The sequence below is a fragment of the Ischnura elegans genome, chromosome 12 (assembly GCF_921293095.1).
Source record: "Ischnura elegans chromosome 12, ioIscEleg1.1, whole genome shotgun sequence".
NCBI lineage: Eukaryota > Metazoa > Arthropoda > Insecta > Odonata > Coenagrionidae > Ischnura > Ischnura elegans.
In genome coordinates this window covers 90454472-90475133 of record NC_060257.1, presented here as the reverse complement: position 1 = coordinate 90475133, position 20662 = coordinate 90454472, and the positions used below count along the sequence as shown (strand labels likewise).

At 39.3% G+C, this 20662-nt stretch overlaps 1 protein-coding gene across 1 annotated transcript in view; it reads right to left on the bottom strand.

Annotated features, from left to right (window-relative positions):
* Positions 1-11776: 11776 nt before the first annotated feature.
* The window catches only part of LOC124169403 (queuine tRNA-ribosyltransferase catalytic subunit), a 30248-nt gene continuing 21362 nt past the window's right edge, over positions 11777-20662 (bottom strand). The window contains exon 8 of the mRNA XM_046548001.1: positions 11777-13468. Coding sequence (XP_046403957.1) covers positions 13301-13468 — 168 coding nt within the window. The 3' untranslated portion in view covers positions 11777-13300. The remainder of the gene's footprint in view (positions 13469-20662) is intronic.

Sequence of the window (20662 nt, the reverse complement as noted above, 5' to 3'; positions counted from 1 at the left end):
ATTTATTGATACATTACCAAAGGATAAACCTATATTTTATCTTAGAATACATATCAGATACCGAATAATATCAATCGTTTAACATAGGAAAACTAATTTTTTACACAGTATAGCGCTCATAAGTAAAGGTAGAAAAATGACGAAATCCAATTCTGAGCTTAAACATCATTATCGAAAATACGCGACACGATAATGTCTCCTACGAATTACAACCCGCTTTGATAATTCAAATATTCCAATCAAAAAGAACTTTCGATAATTTCATCGTCAATTTCAAATGGGTTGCAGACACGATTTCCGGCCGTAAACTTCGAGTAATTGCATTTGGTGCCCTTTTAACGCCTTTTAGCAACTTTAATATTCGGTAACTTTATGACTATTTGAACGGCAAATTGACAAAGTACAGAAAAATTCGACTTGACTTGACTTGTAGTTTATTTAACCTGGGTTGAATGATCGAGACACGAATGCCAATTTTTGTGTACCTTTTCTACACGGAAAAAAGTTCAGTTAGAACTATCGAACTCTGATGTGATTAATCAAACTTTTCAGTAAAACCAAAGAAAAGAAATACTTGCGGCAAAACCCAGAAGAAATTAGGATTCTTCCAGCGTGTTGTGAGATGGTTTTTGGATGAAAAAGTGAAATAAAGTTGCTACTCAGCGCTCATCAGTTCATTCTTTGAATATGCAGCAAGCGAATGGGATCCGGCGAAGAACTTAATCCGTGAACAAAATAAAAAAGGAAAGATAAGTTAAAAATTGCTACAAACGAATGTTACACGAATTATGAGCCGATAGAAACTCGGAGAATATGTGCCAGGCTTCGACTCCTTGAGCAATCGAGAACTCTTGTCTTTCAGCGCGACGCGGTGGATATTATTTTCGAACCTCACCAGGTCCGACGGAAAAGACAAAAGAAGAGAGAGCTATTTTTCCGAATAGACAGGTGTGATAATTCGCGCTTCCTCCGAAATGTTGCTAATTAATTTTAGGACGAAGGAACGAACGATGTAGGATCAAATGCTTGGTGACACTCTGCAGTCACTAATCTCCCTAATCTCTCACAAAGTCTTTTCTTTTTTCACACAAACCCCTGCAAAGAACGAAATACAATCTGAGGAAAAAATTCTATGAAAATCCACTTTAGCAACAATCCCTATAAAAATAAGATTTCCGTAAACATGAGATATAGTTTATAGCTTGAAACCGGAGAATATAGAGGCCGATTATAAAATTAAAAATTCCTTCAGATGACAGCGAAATGTTTACTTGGCTGAGTTTACATGATTCATTTAATATTATTGAGTGAAGTTTGCGTATTTATTATATCCATGTTAGTTTCATCGTAAAAATGTGTTGAACAATTATTTTTGTAATAAATTATTCCATTATTCTAATGCTTGTAATTCATTCTCGGATGGCAGCCTCAACGCTGACTTCACTCAAAGGCTACCTACAGCCTCCAATTATTTTTATGAAAACATTTTTTTTAACATTGATTTTTCGGATGCAATAAAAAATTCATTTTTATTTCAGCTGGTGTCCTAACAACCCCCGCCACACGCCTATTGAGGCCGCTTGCGGTATAGTATAGAGATCTAACAACAACTGTAAATTTCCGATTCGAGCGTCACCCCGGTAAGCCAAGAAAAGAATACGAAAAGGAGGAGATGTTAGCAGGAAAAAGATTTGAGGGGACTGGACATGGGAAGAAAAACATTTGCAATACCACCGAGGGCAGGATCGAGACGAAAAAGAAGTAGAAAGCAATCGATTCCTAAACTGAAGCCAAAGTGAAAAGTCGTTAACAGGCGATTGGGAGATAAGTAGCATGTAAGAGCAAGGAAGAGGTGTGAGTGCAGCTTGATACAGTGTAGTGTGGATGACGGGGTCGATTGCTTCCCAATTAAATCGGCCATCGTTTCGTGGCCCAGAATGCAAAGCGGCCAACGCGAGCCAAAAAGTTTATTCGGTGATGCAGGAGGGCTGCGGCCACTATCGCCCCACTTCTATTTTTAAATGGCTCCCTCCCTCTCTCTCTGTGTACGAGGGACAAGGCAACAAAACGGAATATGGAATAGAGGCCCCAAGCGCTTCGTGTCCGGGACCACGACTACAGGCCCCTCGTCATCGTCCGATGAGAAAAACGAAATATTCGAACGTGGGCCGCCTTTTTATCAATCTCCGATGGAACAGAATACGTGACAAAGAGATTGGTTAAAAATTATACTTCATTGCTAAATATTACGCATGCTTTTGGTTACTTTTCGATGTTAAGTCCTAGTCGATTGAGACTTTGTGCGAGACTCTCGACCACCCAAGAGTCTCGAGGGTCGAGACGAGAATTTCGCTTGACGAGAGCCGAGAAGTCTCGCCCCTTCGAGATTTCCCGACACCCGTCGAGACTCCCGACTCCTCGAAAAAAATAAAACTATTTATATTTTAGACATTGAAAATAATTTAACAAAAAGATTATTTTAAGGCATGCTATATATTTCCAAAACCAAAAATAGTTGTAATATAAGATCGAGATTGACAACTTAGGCACATTTTATTATTTAACTAACCAAAATTGACAGGTAACTATGAACCTTAGTTACCGTAAATAAACATTGCAAAAAAATTTATATAAAATTCTATAGAATTAGACTATGATCTCTTCTTTTTTGTTAATTTAAAAGTGATTTTTTTCTTTTTAATTATAATACTATAACAAGAAACATTGATGTAACCATTTAACATGTCTGTGTATCAAAGTTATATACTCAATTTCATTTTAAGCCCTGATAATGGTTTATAAATAAACGGAAACGTCGGCAAATTTTACGTTTCAATCTAAAGACCTACACTCCAAGATTCAAATTTTATATTAAATATTGAGGTCAGGAAAAGGAATTTTTTTCCAAATCCCTCGTTGGGAACTCTATTAGCATCGAGTACACTCTTTAAAAAAATTGGATGCAGAGGGTAAATCCCCCTATGAAAAAATTGTATAAACCTGTTTCAAAATTTTATACAATTTATACAATTGCCATGGTAATTGTATAAATTGTATAAAATTTTGAAACAGGTTTATACAATTTTTTCATAGGGGTCATTAAATAAAATATTTTTATAATGTAAATGAATCCATAAAAGTCGTTGGGAATACCCCAGCTAACTCTATCATCGACTGATTGCGGTGTTCAACGGAAATTCTCGCCTTACCCTGGAGTCTCGACGGGTGTCGGGAAATCTCGAAGGGGCAAGACTTCTCGACTCTCGTCAAGACTCTCGACCCAAGCGAGACTCTCGCCGCGCCGAGAGTCTCGTCCCGACAACGCCGAGAAATGAAATTCTCGTCTCGACCGCCGAGACGAGACTCTCGCATAGCACTAGACTTTAGTCGTGTCCCTGGACATACTTCACAATCCCTTCTTCATATAAGTAACGTTCTCGCCAAAGGCTTTCAGTGAATTCGACCGTTGTCGTGACGTCTGCTAGGAAGCGCCTCCCTGCTAAACACATCCTCATTCCAGCGAAAAGATAGCCATTCGGCGCTACATATTGAACGAATTGTTATTGTATTCTTATAGGGATTGAATGGCGAGTGATGTCCCAATGAAATCGCTGCTGAAGGAGCAGTTGGACTGCACTAGGGCGCCCAGAGGAAGGGAGTTGTCATGGATCGATCACACCCCTTCTACAAGTCACCATGCCCCTTCTTCAGAACGGCAGTGCCCAATCGGCGTAGAGTAGGTACCACACTGACCGAGCAGCTGATTTTATTGTTGTCCCCGGCTGCACGAAATCCACAAGCATCACACTTCCTTTTGATCCCAAATAAAAAACGGTACCATAATCTAGCGATATTTGATGGATCGTCTGAATTTCCTAGGTGATTTTTTATGCCGAAGCGTACAATGGCATTTCCTGAACCGAGTGTCACTAGCATAACACTTTCTGAGATGAAATACTTGAAAGTTACACTTGAAATTCCGTACTTTTAAACATGTTCTTGAGGGCATACTAGTTAATTTAAAAGAATCCCGTCGAACTCCACTGATATTACATTCGCTATAGGTACCTCAGGAATTATGTCTGACGAATATTTCTCGGGTTATCAGCCAGGTTGATGCTTTTATATAAGCCGACGTTATCAGGAATTATGATTTGAACAACTCGGGGTCTTCATAGGAGTCAGTGGTGAATCAACCACTCATACAGCGGTTCAATCCGAAGGTTAGTTTGTGTATGTGAGGGTAGAGCTCACCCTGAACTAAGTCACAGGTGTTTGAATACCTCACATTGAGTGGGGAGGGGTCAGTTACTTTCCCTGGGCCACATTTCACTTCGCGGATTTTATTTTCGGGCGGGGCGTCCGAACGCTTCACCCGGGATTGGAACCCAACACCCCTGTATCAACGGCCACGGACTCTATTCACTAGTGACGTATACAGATCCTCACATGGGGTCTCTTGGCCACTTTTCTTATTCTCCCACCAAAATTTTGAATTCATGTGAATAATTGTATGCACGAAGAAGTCATCACTGGATGCAGGGACAATGACCCAGCGCAGGATCAAATTGCCACTTCAAAAATCAGACCACGGTAATTTCCTTAATTTCGCTCATTTGCTCCGTGACCCCCTGTCATTAAATGTACGCCTCTGATCGGAGTATCCTTTGAAGTTATTGGCCACATTAATGGCGTTATTGAAGCCAAAACATACAAGTAAACAGCTCTTCGATCAGCTTGAATAATTATAAAATGAGTTAAAGGAGGTATGCGGGATACAATTCCATAAAATAACGGGTTAATACAGAAAGTATCGTGAAGCCAAGATAGAGAACATCATCTTAGGACCTCAATGTGTGTTTATAATCCCGAGGGACACGATAAAATGAGAGGCATTTTGCAAAACAGATAGGTACTTATAGACAGTGGCGCAGCGAGGGGGGGTTTTGGGGGTTGACCCCCCCCCCCACATAGCGCAGAGAAATTTTTAAGTTTAATCCATTTTACTTGATCTGATTGGTATTACTAATAGAATAGTGTAAGGATTAATAAAACACCACTCAGAAATCCGTAAAACTCACCATTTTGAACCATTTATCTTTAAAATTCCGCAATTTATTAATTCCGCATTTTATCCTCGCACCTACTGCTTATCCTGGTGGGTATTCCATACCCCCAACAAACCCCGGTATTAGTTGCACCTAAGCCCCCCACCCCCCTCCAGCCTTAATTCCTAGCTGCGCCCCTGCGTAGAGGTATTTGTTTTCCCCCCGAACAATAAAGGACTTTAATAAATGATAGTGGGACAAAGCATTCATATGCCTCGAACATGCATCTTCTATTATTTTCTATTCGTAAATGACTGGTAGGTATCCGAACCCCCCCCCCCCCTCCGCACACCAATTGAGGCGGCTTCCGTTGTAGCATTCAGTTGTTGACGAATTAATGGTCATATTTTTATGCATATTGTATTAATTGAGTACCTTCAGCATACACGAGGGATACCTACGGAAGACCACGGATCTAATACATACCGAATAATATCTGATTAGGATGTAAAGGCATCAGTTTCGATTCCATACAATCGGAATCAAGATGTTTTGATTGAAACATATTCGTAAAATGCCCAATTTACTTAAAACAACCGATCCATGTTTAAGCAGATTAGTATCGTATATTCATGAATATTATCACGTGGAGGCTTGATATAAATATATAGAAATGGAAGCAACCATTACCCCGAATTAATAATGAATAACAATTATTTAACAGCTTATATAAGTTGAAAATTATGTCTGAGTATCCTAATCGGAAATTTTAGTGTTATCTATTATAATGAAATGCTGCAAGAAAAGATAGGGTGATGTAAAAATGAAAACGTAAATCTGAGTAAAGTTGCATAACTACATTTCATAATACATATTAATTACGGCGATGGGGGCGTACAATTGCAGTAGCTAGAGTGTAGCGTGTGGAAACGTGGACACTTGGGAAGGAGGACGAGAGAAGACTGGAGGCTAGTGATGGGCAAAGTCGATCATTTTAGTGATTCAATCATTTTGACTCGAGTCACATAAGTGATTCAATCAATTGATTCAATCACTATGATCGAAAAGACTCAAATCAAGATTCAATCACTATGATCGAAAAGACTCAAAGGAGTCATGATTGAAAAGACTCAAAAGGAATCATGATCGAAAAGACTCAAAAGGAATCAAGATCGAAAAGACTCAATCAATGGATGTAATAAATCACTTTGAATAATCGAATAAATACTGCCTCATCTGCGAAGAGCATTGGTAACGCTGATTGCTATCCATTTTATCATTTCATATACTATTTTAATTGTGAATTCCTAGATGAGTATATTAGATTGCAAAAATGAAGGAAGCAGTGTCATGAAAATATTTGGGAAGGCGAAACTGCCACAGTTTCTTAACACTAATAAAATAATTTCTAACTATAGTTGATCAAAATATAACACAAAATACACCACACACTATGCATGAATCTGATCTGCAGGATAATTTTATGAACGGCACAATAAAATATAACCAGCTTTAACTTCTACTTCTTAACGTTCTCCTACAGGAGTCATCTTAATATTTTCCTTTTACGTGTATTGGTGTTATTAATTCTGATAACTGCTGGAAAACATTTAAGAAAAAGATTACACAAGTATTCAGTTCTTCATAACATAGTATTTAATTTTATCACAACTATTTCTGCCCTGACGAAAAGAGATTAAGCATCGGTCGTTCCAAATTTTGAATCAAACCGGAAACCGAGATGATTGATATGAAACCGGAAGTCGGAGTGATTGATGATTGATGATCGACTTGTTTAACGAAATGAATCATGAGTCATTTGATTCACCTAGTGATTCAATCTTTTTGATCGAATCGTTCATGATCGACCCATCACTACTGGAGGCATTCGAGACGCGGGAATGGAGAAGAATGGATAAGGTGAAGCGGATGGAAAGGAGGAGGAACGACGAAGTGCTGGGCATGGTGGGTGAGGAGAAGAACCTTCGAGAATAAATAGGGTGAATAGAGAATGTTGGGATGGGAAGAGTTCTGAGCGGGGAGGGGATGTTGAAGGCAGTGTCTCCAGAAGGTGGAATGTTGGATAAGCGAGGGAGGGGGAGGGAAAAAGAATATGAAAAATAGGTAGAATGAAAGGGAGTACTTAGGCCTTATTGTTAATTGAACGGAGCAGTCGAATTAGGGAGGGAAGACCGTCAAAGCCATATCGCACGACTCTCCATGGAAACCTGAATAAATCGAATGAATTTTTCAATGCATATCCTGGCGCTGCATTTATGTTGACCGCTCGCGAAAATGTAATCTACTCGTTGCTACTCCAATTCCTTCAGACACGTGAGCAGCGCAAGAGACGAGATAGAGCCGTTCACGACTCCAGGATATACATATTCCGCTAGAGGTCTCCTCTTCCGTCCCCCCTCTGCTCTCGATACGAGCGGTCCATTGAGCAAGACGCCCAAGGTTTCGCATTCCGATGCTAGGCGGCGACACTAACCAGACGCCATGTTTCAAGAGTCAACTTATTTACTGCACTCAGCTTTTTCAGCTATGGGCACATGCTTGCACTTCTAGTTCCTCACGCGGAACATATTTCCGTATGTGGTAGGAGGATGACAAGATCAACACAACGTTACATTAAGACACTGCGCCATTGGCGATTTTTGGACCACCCTTTGATCAGGAGCGGATTAAGGTCTTTATTTGGGGAGGGGACAGCGGATTCTTAATTTTCCGTGGGGCCTTGGAGGCATTCAATATCCAACGGGACTATCATGGTGGGTGGTCCAATGGGTATGAGATAGATTTCTGAGGTCACTTCGGTCGCTTTTTAATCGTTTTCAAAACAGTCCGGAGCGCGGCAGTAAGTGTTGAGCGATCCATTTCTTCCAATACTTTGCAGAATAGAATTGGCAATTGTGAGGAGTAACATCGAAATTTATGAATTATTCAGGTTTTCTCATCGCGACATGGGCGTACCCAGCGAGGGGGCAGTTCCCCCCCATAGAAGCAAAACTCGCAAATGTTTTTAAGGAAAATAATATTTTTTCAAGCTAATAATTTTAAAAACTAATAAAGAGCTGTTACAGTTTCCTTAAAATGTATACTTCATTCACGTTTTCCATGCTAAATTCTTACCTACAACTTGAACAACCATGGCTTGCCCCCCCCCCCCCCTCAGTTTTGATCCTAGCCTTTGCATTTTGAGCATAAATTTCAGTTTACAGACGTAGACAGAGCATATTTCCACGTGATATTTGGACCGCTCTTTCCCCGGCCGCGACTATTGTGAGAACCATTTAAATGCACGGTGGGTGAAAACACATCCTGCGACCGACAGGTGAATTCTTAATGCTAATATCATATACATATAAAATAATGGCAATGCTTTTCTGCGATTACACGTCCGAGGTCTAACAGGCGTAGTTTTTTAGATCATCTTCGATTATTTTTTAACATTGTTTATGTAGCAAATTCGAAACCTTTCCTTGAAAAGTCACCTTCAAGATTACCGTATTTTTTCCAGAAATTATGGGGGAGCCGAACCCCCTTAATCCACCACTGCCTTTGGTGAGATATAGTGTGGTTTGGCTCGACCCGTCATCTTACGTGAGATATTTAAAAAATTCGAATTCATATTGCAAAAAAAGAATGGATATGTGCCATACTATGTCACATTTATTTCATAAAAATATTATTTTCTAAATTATTTTCATTTATGAACCGAGAAGACTAAGAACGCATTAAGTCTACTAAGATCGCATTCGATTTCACGACAAAAGTGCAGGACCATAGGTATATTCATTTCTCGCAAAGCTTCGCTTCGTTCTACATAAAATTATCACTCAATCCTTGCAGCGTGTCTTCGTCATGTAAACACCAACATACGACCCCGCAAGACACCACAATAAGTGTGAGGTGAGAAGTGTTAGGACACCAGCTCTCTACAAATAAAAAGGAAATGCACGTACTGCCCTCCATCTATTAATCCTTTCTTATTCAGAGGAAAACGAATTCCTGTACCTATCCGTTTGGCAAAATATCCCTCTTTATTTATCGTTTCTGTTGGACCTGAAAGCATAGTGAGGCTCCAATATGGTGCTCTCCATGTCACTCTCAAAGATATCTATTCTGAATTGCTCAAGCAATCATCTCCAGGCACGTGGCCACTGAGTCTCTCGCGAAAAGTAGTCTAATCACTCGTAGCAGCAGATGTCTCTTTCAATTATGTGCCATAATAATAATTATGGCTCATTTCAAATGAGCAAAAGTGTTGATTGGGCCGTAGAATAACATACAAGGTGAGTATTTTTCCCCAAGTTAAATTTGTGTGCATATTTCGAATGACGTTCAGCCCCCTGTGCCGTTATTTATACTCCCAGTCCATGAACCGTAGTGCCAGATAATTCCTCTGCATAACTTTCGAACGGCTAAATTGAGTAAGAGGTCAGTCTTTTTTCAATTTTTATCCATTTCTTGCAGAAAGGATTGATTTGCTCCAGCGAGAGAAGATAGGTAGTCTACCAGACAACCTTGATCGAGTGAAAGCAGTCTAGCAACATACTCTACTCTTTTGGGAGAGATTGAAATTCGTCTCAACACCACCATGATCCGTGACACTGGCTACACTCTGAGCACCTCATGGAAACCAGTGCTGAGGAGCATTCGTGAGGAACGAGGAAAAAGGCGGGAAGCTCTCAACCAATCACAGAACACCTGCCCTGGTTGATACCGCTGTCATCCATATATCAGGAGGATGATTATCAAGACTCGACATGCTCTGAAGATGATGGACGACTCGCCCATCGAAACGTCGGCCGAGATGGAGTTGGATGGGACCTGACCCGGTGGAAATCCCGTGTAACCTTCCACAACATAGGTACTCTACCTTTTTGTTACACAAGACTGAAACACTTGTTTTGATAACCAAAGTACATACTATATACTTTCATGTATGTCGACCCAGCAGCCTTAGCAGTACATAATGCCAAGAGTGAAGGACAGGCAGAGTGAGAGGCACCCACTGAAAGCATTTTTACACACAGTGTGAGCGTTGCCTCCCCGCCCACGCTCTCTAAAGTGCTCAGGGTAATACACATTGCACGTGAGCCTATCATGACTACATATGGTTGAGAGTGGCGTGAGAAAAAGATCGTATATGAAAATACTTCACGCTCGAAATATAAGCAAAATTTGTGAAGGAATGTTATGGTATTTGAAGAACGGCTGATGTCATTTGACTCATTTGAGAAAAGTAAAGAACTCCACGAAATTGTCTGCTCTTAACGAAAAGCTCCAAGGGGGTCATAGCTCAATGTCCCATCCGACAGAACGAGTACTGTACTTGAAGTGCCCTCCACAAAGCACTCAAGCAAGAGTCAGGCACTCAATACTTCTTCCAGTTTTTCCGTGGCATTTCCCAGACTTCAGACCTCAACAATTTACTGACATTCCCAGGTTTTTAATACTAGTGATAGCAATTCTTGCTATCAAAATTCCACTAGATTTATTCATTAGCAGAAAAAATTCTCCTTGCCACAATATGCATTGAAAAATACCCAGATAGCACAAAGTAAGAGAGTTATCTGTTTCTTATGGTTTTCTCATGGAAAAAATTGATAAGCAGCACATTGTAAGCTAAGGGGCTAATAAAACGCAAGGGTAAGATTTTAGGGAAGAATAAGAAAGGAATACCATCAAATATCCACAGACAACGGAAGTCTCTTCTGTTAGAGCACCAAAGGTGGCTGAACAGCGCACTACACATGCTACGCTGCTCATCCTGACATGAATTGAAAACGTCTACCAGTGAAATTCAGTGAGTCTTTATAAAAGCTTAGCAACTGATAACTGATTTTCCCGTCAATAGAAAAAAATTAACAACAGCAAGGGACTGGCTGGTGAAGATATAAAGCTTAATACAAGTACTTTATCCTTGTGGCGGAAAGAAAAAAAAAATAACACCAGGGAAAACCGAACGTATGACCTACGCACCCGCAGTTCCATACACTAGCTATTACACTACAGCAACTGATGAGTGCAAAGGCGTAGTTACCATTTTAAAATCCAATTACATATGTATATAGAAAAACTTAGCTGGTACGTGAATGAAAAAACTGAAATTATTCAAGGTCCACACAATCTAACATTTATGAATTTTAAGTGATGGACTGATAACCCAATGAATACAGTACATATATATTAGAGATTCCTTCCGGCATTTTTATATAGTTCTATGTAGCTATTCTTGTGAAATTATGCATTATTTCACGACCGTCATTTCACCATCATTTCATAAATATAAAAGATTTTCAAATGATGGCCGTGTGATGTTATTTCTACTCATACTGTAGAAGTGCCAATAATGGAAAAATTATTCTTATACATAAATCCCTAAATGAATACTCTAAAACGATGGAATAAAAACATCTACAGAAGTTAAATACACCGATGGATGAAGTTCGCCATGAAAACATTTCACCTGCCATGGAAATTGCACCCATGCGCGTGACTGCATACAAAGTCACTTGTTCCTTGCTTTGATCTACAGAAGTGCTCAAAGTTTGGCATCCATTTTGCCATTACTCTGGATGTTTGTCGGCCTGGCCGTAAGAAACCCATAGCAAGCTTACTTGAGAAGCGCCTTCCTTATTTCTTCCTTTCACCTTATCTCAATGACTTATATTGTGCTAGCTGGGTGAGCATAAAGATGATAGAAATCACAGCAAGAATCTTATTCAAGTTATACTTACCATTCCTGATTCATTGTTGAATTCACAGGCAAGAGATAAATATGTACAGTGTGGGTAAATACTCAAAACTGAAGAACAGAAGGAAAGGTACTGGCGTACGCCCTTGGTCATGGCGAGGGGTCAATCAATGTGGCCATTATGACTACATACATGCAGGATGAATTTCACCATGAAAAAAATTATTTGGCTTCACCGGGTTTAGAACCCAGAATTCCTGATTGCTAGTCAGGTATGCTACGAGTTCCACCACCAAACGATCACATTCCAAGGTTAACTGGATTCACTAATCGATGTGCTTATGTCTAGAGTCCACTCTGCGACACAGGAGATGGATGTCACGCTCACTCACTTAGCCAGCCAATTGGAGAGAAAACTCTCCTTATGCCACTATTCTGCGACAGTTGCTCTTCAAAGCACAAAATGAAACAAGCAACTTTTTAAACAGTTACATGCATGGGTGCTAATTGCCCCAAATATGACATTCAACATGAAATAAAAAGAAAAAAATGGTATTTTTTTCAAGGTGAGTTTTATCCTTGATGTAAACATGCTAAAATTCTTAATTCTAAATTTTTTATGGCACTTGATTTTGCTGAAATAAGTTGGTTCAAAAACTGTGTCATTATTACCAATCCTGTATCTCCACTTTCTTCTGCTTCAAGGCTTGGGAGAAACTCCTTTCCTCCCTTTCACAATTTCAAATTTTACATAATGAGAGATCGCAAGAGGTTCGATGAAATTTGCACATAACCTCTTCAGTGAGAAATCCATAATTAAGAAATCGAAGGATTCAGTACATGGAATGTGATTATGGAGTGGTATCAATCACCAACATGCACGTGACAGCATAAAAAGCTCCTTATTTCATACAGTACTATGACAATATGGGTCTCATCCTGCCCTATTTTTGGCTTGCAGTATGAATGAGTATTTTACTTCGAGACTCAACTGCATGGAGAACTACTTCATTACATTCCTTCAAATATATATATATATATGTGGCTGAAAGGGGACAAACATGTTTGAATTCACAAAGCCAATCCATTGGTAACCAAGAGACCTTTAAGCAATAATGTAAATACAATTCTATACAATGAGACTATTGTTGCCTACATTTAAGTCAACAAAACATGGTAAAATCAACACTACAAGTCTCTGGAGATAAAAGGTCACAGCACATATTATGTATTTTATGCAGATCCGGCACACAATTAACAGTTGAAAATGGCATTTTCCCCCTCAACACGGTACATACATTCAAAACATAAATGCAAGAGTGTGAATAGGGATCTCCTTAGGTCAATTAATTGTAAACTAAAATCACACGATCTAAACTCACTCCTTCAAAATAAATAAAAAACAGCCATTAACAATAAGATGGGTTGGCCATCTTTCAAAAATCCACCACATTGAGTCAGACTCACATCTCCTCTGTCCTCCAATTTCATATCAACTTGGATGAGGGCCACTGAGCAGTTTCACTGCCAAATGCCGATGACTGCATTACATATCTCCAGAGATTGGTTTCAGGTTGATGTTGACTGCGGCAAGAGCATCCACGACCCACTTGGGATAGTCCTCAGTGGGATAAGCACGCTTCATGAATGAGGTCACAAACTCGGGGAATGTCCCAGTCTTGATGTTTTCACGCACTGATCTCATAAGCTTCATCTAGCAAAGTAAAAGGGCAACATTTGACATTAAATTCATTTTAAATTAACCAATCATAGTGAAAAATTGTGTTTCAAAGGAAAATAATGTACATGATAATATAATCATAATAAAATACATATATGTATGCACATAGAATTAATTGACTTAATTATGTATCTGGCCAAATGATTTGGGATTAATGCATAATTTCTATGGATACTCACTTTTAGCTCAATCATAAATGTCAGTCAGATTTTATTTATAGATGGGTCGAATAGCAGATTTCTCGAACTCAAATATTAAATCATTGCTCGAATATTCGAGTACCTCGAATACTAATAGATGAATGCGGGAATGTTTGACTCGGTTGCCTATGCAGCAGGAAACACAAGATTTTGGGGAGTAATTTTGATTTCCTTTAAAGGATTCGAACGAAATTTAGCTGATTAATGGAATATTTTAATTTTTATGGAAACAATTGGGCTTATAATTGATTCAACTAACATCTCTTTCAAATATTCTAAGGGGACACACCACCTCGCAAAAAATGATTTCATGCCGTCTCGGCATTTACACTGCTTCGATGGACTTCTGTCTGATGTATACATTCCTATCTAGGTATCAAATGCCATTTCAGCAGCACGCCCATCTTATACTCGGCTTCATCCAACTTCTTATTTTCAACAGGTATCTCGCTTTACCCTCACTCCTACTGTCAAGTGCTAGCGGACAATCCGAAGCGCTTTGCAAAATACACGTGCTTCTCCACCGGATTTTCTTCAATTATTTTCAGTCCATCTTTGGAAGTTCTCACGAGATAAGAAGATTGATTCGAATTGCTATCTCAGGGAGAAACCAAATATCCTGAGGAAATATCCCTTCGTCTGTGACTGTAACAATAGAGATTTATAGCACAACTCATAAATTGTAACTTGATATATGCTTTTGGAAAAAAATAACGCATCAACTTCCTAGAAGCTCTCCTGCTCATATCTAGTTTTGCCAGAATGCTAAGTCTCCGTTGTATTATGACATTTATTTCTTCGCGTAAAATGCTTAAATAAAGTCAGAAATGCGTCGCGTTTGGTCTTATTCTTTTTTAAATTACGCGCACATTACTAATATTTCAATCCAATAAAGGCGTAATATTAATTGCCGAAAGTCATTGTTAGACACCTTTTGAGCTAATAGGCGATTCATGCAGCAGTTGACCTCCAGAAACTGGGAACTTTGAAGAAGGTAGGCTGAAAAAGGTCAGTGGGTGAGAAAAGGGGGGGCGCGAAACATGTTTCTATTGTTCTCATGTAACTTCATATTTTTTTCGAAGCTAAGGTCTCCGTAAAGTGATCTCTGTGCGAGTACCAAGTTGACTTATCAGATTATTTTCACAATTTGCAAGAATGCCACCTAAACTATATTCCACAGTTTATCAAATACTAAAATGGCTTATAGGTGTTAAAAATTTAGTAATGTTAAATACTGGCCCTAAAAATTAAATAGATGTATACCATTTCATGATTTTCAACAGTTATAGTACGCATCATATATTTATTTTTCACCATTGAAAATTCTAGAAATCCATTTTAACCTGAGATACCAAAAAGTCAATGACTATATTAATGTGTCTTCCTAATCACAGTGGTTGGAACATCCAGGAAGTTACAAACGCCCACACCCTGAGCTGAATAGGTATGTCTCAGGCAGAAATCAAACCAGCAAATCTCAGGATTAGTAAATGAAAGCTGTAAATGCACCGCCACCATTTGAATGACATTAAACATGCTAGCAAATATGTACAGTAAAACTCCTCCATTGCACTTTTGAGGGGGATTAGGGAAAAAAGTGTAAATTGCAGGAGAGTGTAAATTGACAATAGGCACAACTTGATGAAAATAATCCCTTAAAGTACAGCTAAATGCTTTAATTTTCAAGTGAATCATGTTCTAGATGAATACTAAGTATAAAACATGCAATAGGGTAGTTTCCTCCATCAAGGAAAACGAAAGGCATTGATTGCGATTCCTTACCCACCATTAGTGAACGCATAATATACTAATTACATATTTGGTTTTATAAATCCCAGTTTAGACGAATGGCAATGGTCAATTTTAACCTCATTTGAAAAAGGCCAGATTGGCACCCATGCGATGCCACTACACGTGACGTTACAGGGACCTAGTTTCTATACGAGTAAATAGGAGTTTTACATCGTCTGAGATTACCAATGCATGCATGAGGCACAGATCTCAGGGAAACATGTCTTAATAATAACCTATTAAAATTGCCTATTTCCTGAAAGTTTCCTTAATTTGATAGGGAATTAATAATCCTTATTTAAGCCTAGCACTACCTGCTAGCAGGGTACTCTACGCTACCGCCATGCTCGGCAGCAAGCAGCCTGCATCGAAGCGGCGTTCATAGCCTCACACCCAGGTGGCCTCACACAGCAGCAGCCAGATGCCACATGGGCTTTTCCCAGCATTCATACTAGGCCATTGCGTTTTTGCGAGCTTGAAAATTTTCACTTTTCATTAAATCACAAAAAATAGATATCACAATTTAAAAATCTAATAGCGTGAAATATATACCCCAGGAGTAATAATCTTTCCATATAGGCAATAAAAAGATAGGACGCCACCCTATGGTGACAACAAACATTTTTAACTTAACTTTTCCTTACTTAACCTTAACTTTCCATAAGCACTAGCGGCTAACAATACTGTTGGACAAGCTTTACTATGCCACAGCAAGATTTAAAGCCTAAAGTCTTAAGAAGAAGCACATTGTAAAGAGGCCTGTCTCATCTGAATTGTAAACGTCTTTTACAAAATTATCTGCAACATAACAGGGTTATAAGATCATGGGTGTCAAAATGACACCCTCCCGGCATTCTTTGGGCATGCCAAATTCCTGGCATTCTAGTGTAACGTCAATCCATACCTTCAAAACACCTCTATATTTGAATAGCGTACCTATCAGATTCATAATATCCTCGATCCTGATTCAAGCAATAGGGTAGTTCCCTTCATCAAAGAAAACGAAAGGTATTGATTGCGATTCGTTACCCACCATTAGTGTATTCATAATACACAAATTATTTGGTTTTAGAAATCCCAGTTTAGACGAATGGCAACGGCCAATTTTATCCCCACTTGAAAAAGGCCAGATTAGCGCCTATGCGATGCCACTCCACGTGACGTCACAGGGACCTAGTTTCTATACGAGTAGATAGGAGTTTTACATCGTCTGAGATTACCAATAAATGCATGAGGCACAGAGTTCAGGGAAATGTCTCTTTATAATCACCTATTAAAACTGGATAAGGTCCGAAAGTTTCCTTAGTTTGATAAGGTATTAAAAATCCTTATTTATGCCAAGCACTACCTACTATCAGAGTACTCTAAAACCTGCTAGCATCCTGCGTCGTATCAGCACTCAAAGCCTCGCCCCAAGGTCACCTCACTTGGCGAGAACCAGAATGACATCACACGGGGTTTTCTCAGCATTCATAGTTAGCCATTGTGTTTTCACGCGTTTGAAAAATTTCACTTTTCATTCAATCGCAAAAAATAGATATCGTCGTTAAAAAATCTATAAGTGTGAAATTTGTACTCCAGGAGAAATAATCTTTCAATTTAGGCAATAAAAAAATAATAGGAAACCACCCTATTATAACACAAATGATCATGTTATGTATACGTTATCTGATGGTTTTTCCAAAAGGTTCCCAGTCATCTAAAAGTTTCTGAGGTGATTGTGGGCCTGTGCATGAAAAATTATTGTGATACAGGCCCACCTCAATGATGCGATGAGTCAATCCCTCTATCAAAACCAAGGGCTTATCAGGACATTTCCCCGATTTAATGACAAATATAAAAGACAGAAAAGACGAAAACAGAAGAAGTGTAGGGAGTGCTTCAAGAAGAATGCCCGCCTGGACACTTAATATTACTGCCCCACCTGCCTGGCCTAGCCTCGATTGTGTCTTGGATGTCATAAGAATTCATTATACTGAAAATTATTCATACAGCTGGAAAAAATTGTTTTTTAATGCATATCTTTTATATTTTCTAAGCAAATCTCGTCATTCAAAAAATTATATTATTTGAAGTATACTAATTAGTAAATGAAAAATTCTCCTTCACACACTAGTCAATTTCTGATTTGTAAAACAATATATTTCATGACAATATTCTTTGTAAATACAAATTTTTCTTTTTATTTATAAACCTATGTACAATGGAACCTCGTTAAAGCGAGTACGGGCTATAGCGAAACCCCCGCTATTACGAGAGATAGCCGATGCACCGTCAATTGATCCTATAATAAGCATGTTAAAAATTTCGTTTTTACGAGGCCCTTTTGGTGTTGGCTCTCGCCATAGCGAAGGTTTCACCGCCGGAAAAACTTACACCAAGACTCCTAAATCTCTGTAATTGCTAACGACCTGTTAGAAATGAAGTTAATGGAGTGCTCAGGCTCAAATTTATGTGGTAAACTGTCGTTCGATAAATAAGTACAGTGCAACCTCGATATAACGACACCCCACGGTGCACTAATAAACACTCGCTATAGCGAATTGTCGCTTTACCGGAGGTGTAGCAAATAATAGCCAATATACCTGTTGCGAACAGATATACAGGAACAGGAATGGTGCGGCGACAGATAAACATCTATCCGATAGCCGTAAGCATAAATCCAGACGAAAGGCGATGTTTTTTTTTTTGCATCACTAAATTTCCTTACTCAAACAACGACTAACTATTCAAACAATTTATAAGCGCCGCACTGAATAAAAATCATGGAAAGCATTGTTTCGTCAATCATTATGCCAATTCACAACCGACGAAGCCATTTTTCTATGCACTTAATTAGTTCATTTACGTGATCATTCTATTATTTTGTATTTTCCACTGAAAATTCAAAAATTAACTGATGAAACAGTATCGCAGTTATTTAATGCCTCAAATGTTTCCATTGATGTATGTTTATTGTTTCTGTACGTTAAGCGGCAGTGAAGTGAAATAACGCATTACATTTGTTTCTACAGGCGAAAACGGTGGAAGGTTGTATAACGCTGCCGCCTTGGAAGACTTTTTTCTATCAGATGATGTAATATCTTCATCATCTACGGTAAAAAGTTTGCTAAGCTTGAAAAATGATGTGATTAAAATTGCCGTTGTTGAAAAAAAGTTTCTTTTTGAGTGTTACGCTCGCGACGTATTTTAAATAACACACCGAGTTTACCACGGCACTGCAAACGAGAGTTAGTTGTTCTGTGAGTTCTTCCAGCGGCCACCAGGGGATGCTCGGCTACCCACGTGACAAAAGAGAGCGCCAGTACGACTCCGACCAATGACGCGAATAGTTCACCCTTGTAAATCCGCAACGGAGAATAAATACGTCCATCCGGACAATTCACGCTGAGTATCATTGCTTCGTACATCCTACATCATCGCTAAGACGTACTACCTACCTTTAGAGGCATCATTGCAAGAAATACCTCATACTGCAAGGGTTTTTTCGGGGAGTTGTATGTAAAAAAAAGTTGTTTCGTCTATGTTATATGGCGCGGGGAATACTTCTAAAGATACTTATGATCGGAGTCCTTTCTTCCTCGACTTCGGGTTTACACCGCAGGCATCACCAGCAATTATGAGGGGAGATAACGCTTTGGTGCTTCGCATTAGTATAATCAACCTTCCGCACTCTTAAAATTCTCGATTCGCAATCTATCCTTGAAATAATCCGCTTTAGGCTTGGGCGTAGCCTCTTTCTCAGAAGTTCCCGCAGATTTGAATGGGCAAAACCACCCGAACAAATCTCCTTATAACTCTTCATCGTCTGCATTCCTTGGGCGCTTTTGTTTTTTTTTTTTTCAGAGCGAAGAGGAAGATCAATTAATTTCGACACTCTCATATTACTCCTTTATTTTTATTTTCTCGCTTAGACGTGTTTGGTGTTTTTTTTGGCCATGGTGACTGCCTGCCATCAAATGCTTTCTATTCACGCAACTCACGAACGTGCGGGTATGCTGCCGACTGCTTTCTGCCGCCCGAGGAACAAAAGAAGATGAAGCATTCGCGAATGCTAATGCCACAATATTTTCACCAAAATTAACTACTTACTTATCGAGCAACAGTTTACCACATAAATTTGAGACTGAGCACTCCATCAACTTCATTTCTAACAGATCGCTAGCAATTACAGAGGTTAAGGAGTCTTGATGAAAGCCTTCCGGCGGTGAAACCCTCGCTATGGCGAGAGCCAACACCAAAAGGGTCTCGTAAAAACGAATTTTTTAACACGCTTATTATAGGGTCAATTAAGGGTGCATCGGCTATCTCTTGTTATAGCGGGAGTGTCGCTATAGCCCGTACTCGCTTTAACGAAGTTCCACTGTAGTTAATTTTAGTGAAAATATTGTGGCATTAGCATTCTCGAATGCTTGATCTTCTTTTCTTCCTCGGGCTGCAAAAAGCAGTTGTCAGCATACCCGCACGTCCATGACTTGCATGAATAGAAAGCATTTGATGGAACACACCATGGCCAAAAAAACACCAAACACGTCTAAGCGAGAAAATAAAAATAAAGGAGTAATATGAGGTATATTGGCTATTATTTGCACCACCTCCGGTAAAGCGACAATTCGCTATAGCGAGTGTTTATTGGTGCACCGTGGGGTGTCGTTTTATCGAGGTTCCACTGTATGTCATTATAAAATCTTTTCCAGAGGATACCATATCATTCATTCGCATTTTCCATCATGGGAAACAACACTTTGCAGGAATTATTGACAGGGTTCCCACTCTACCTGAATAATGAAATTCACCGCTTTTTCCAGGTTTTCACCGTTATTTTTCAGGTTTTCACGGTCTAAATTTCGCTAAATTCACGGTCCGTTAATATGCCAACAATAAGAAAATCACTGGCTGTATTTCAACAGAAAATTAACGTACGCGACAAACGCCGTGAATGTCAACGCCGCAATGAAAAGTGATATCTGTTATGACGTGATCTATCGTTTGCAAAATTCAGGGCCGACTAAAGGACCAGCCCAACCGCGCTATTGCCTGGACGCCGAATACCCTTCGGACCCTCTTCCGTCCGGACACCCGAGGTCCTTTTTTAATTCCTCGCCGAGAGATTTATTTTTGCGCACATTGTTATTACTGCACAGTAGCCGAATTTCCCCCGTCCCAATCTTTCTTA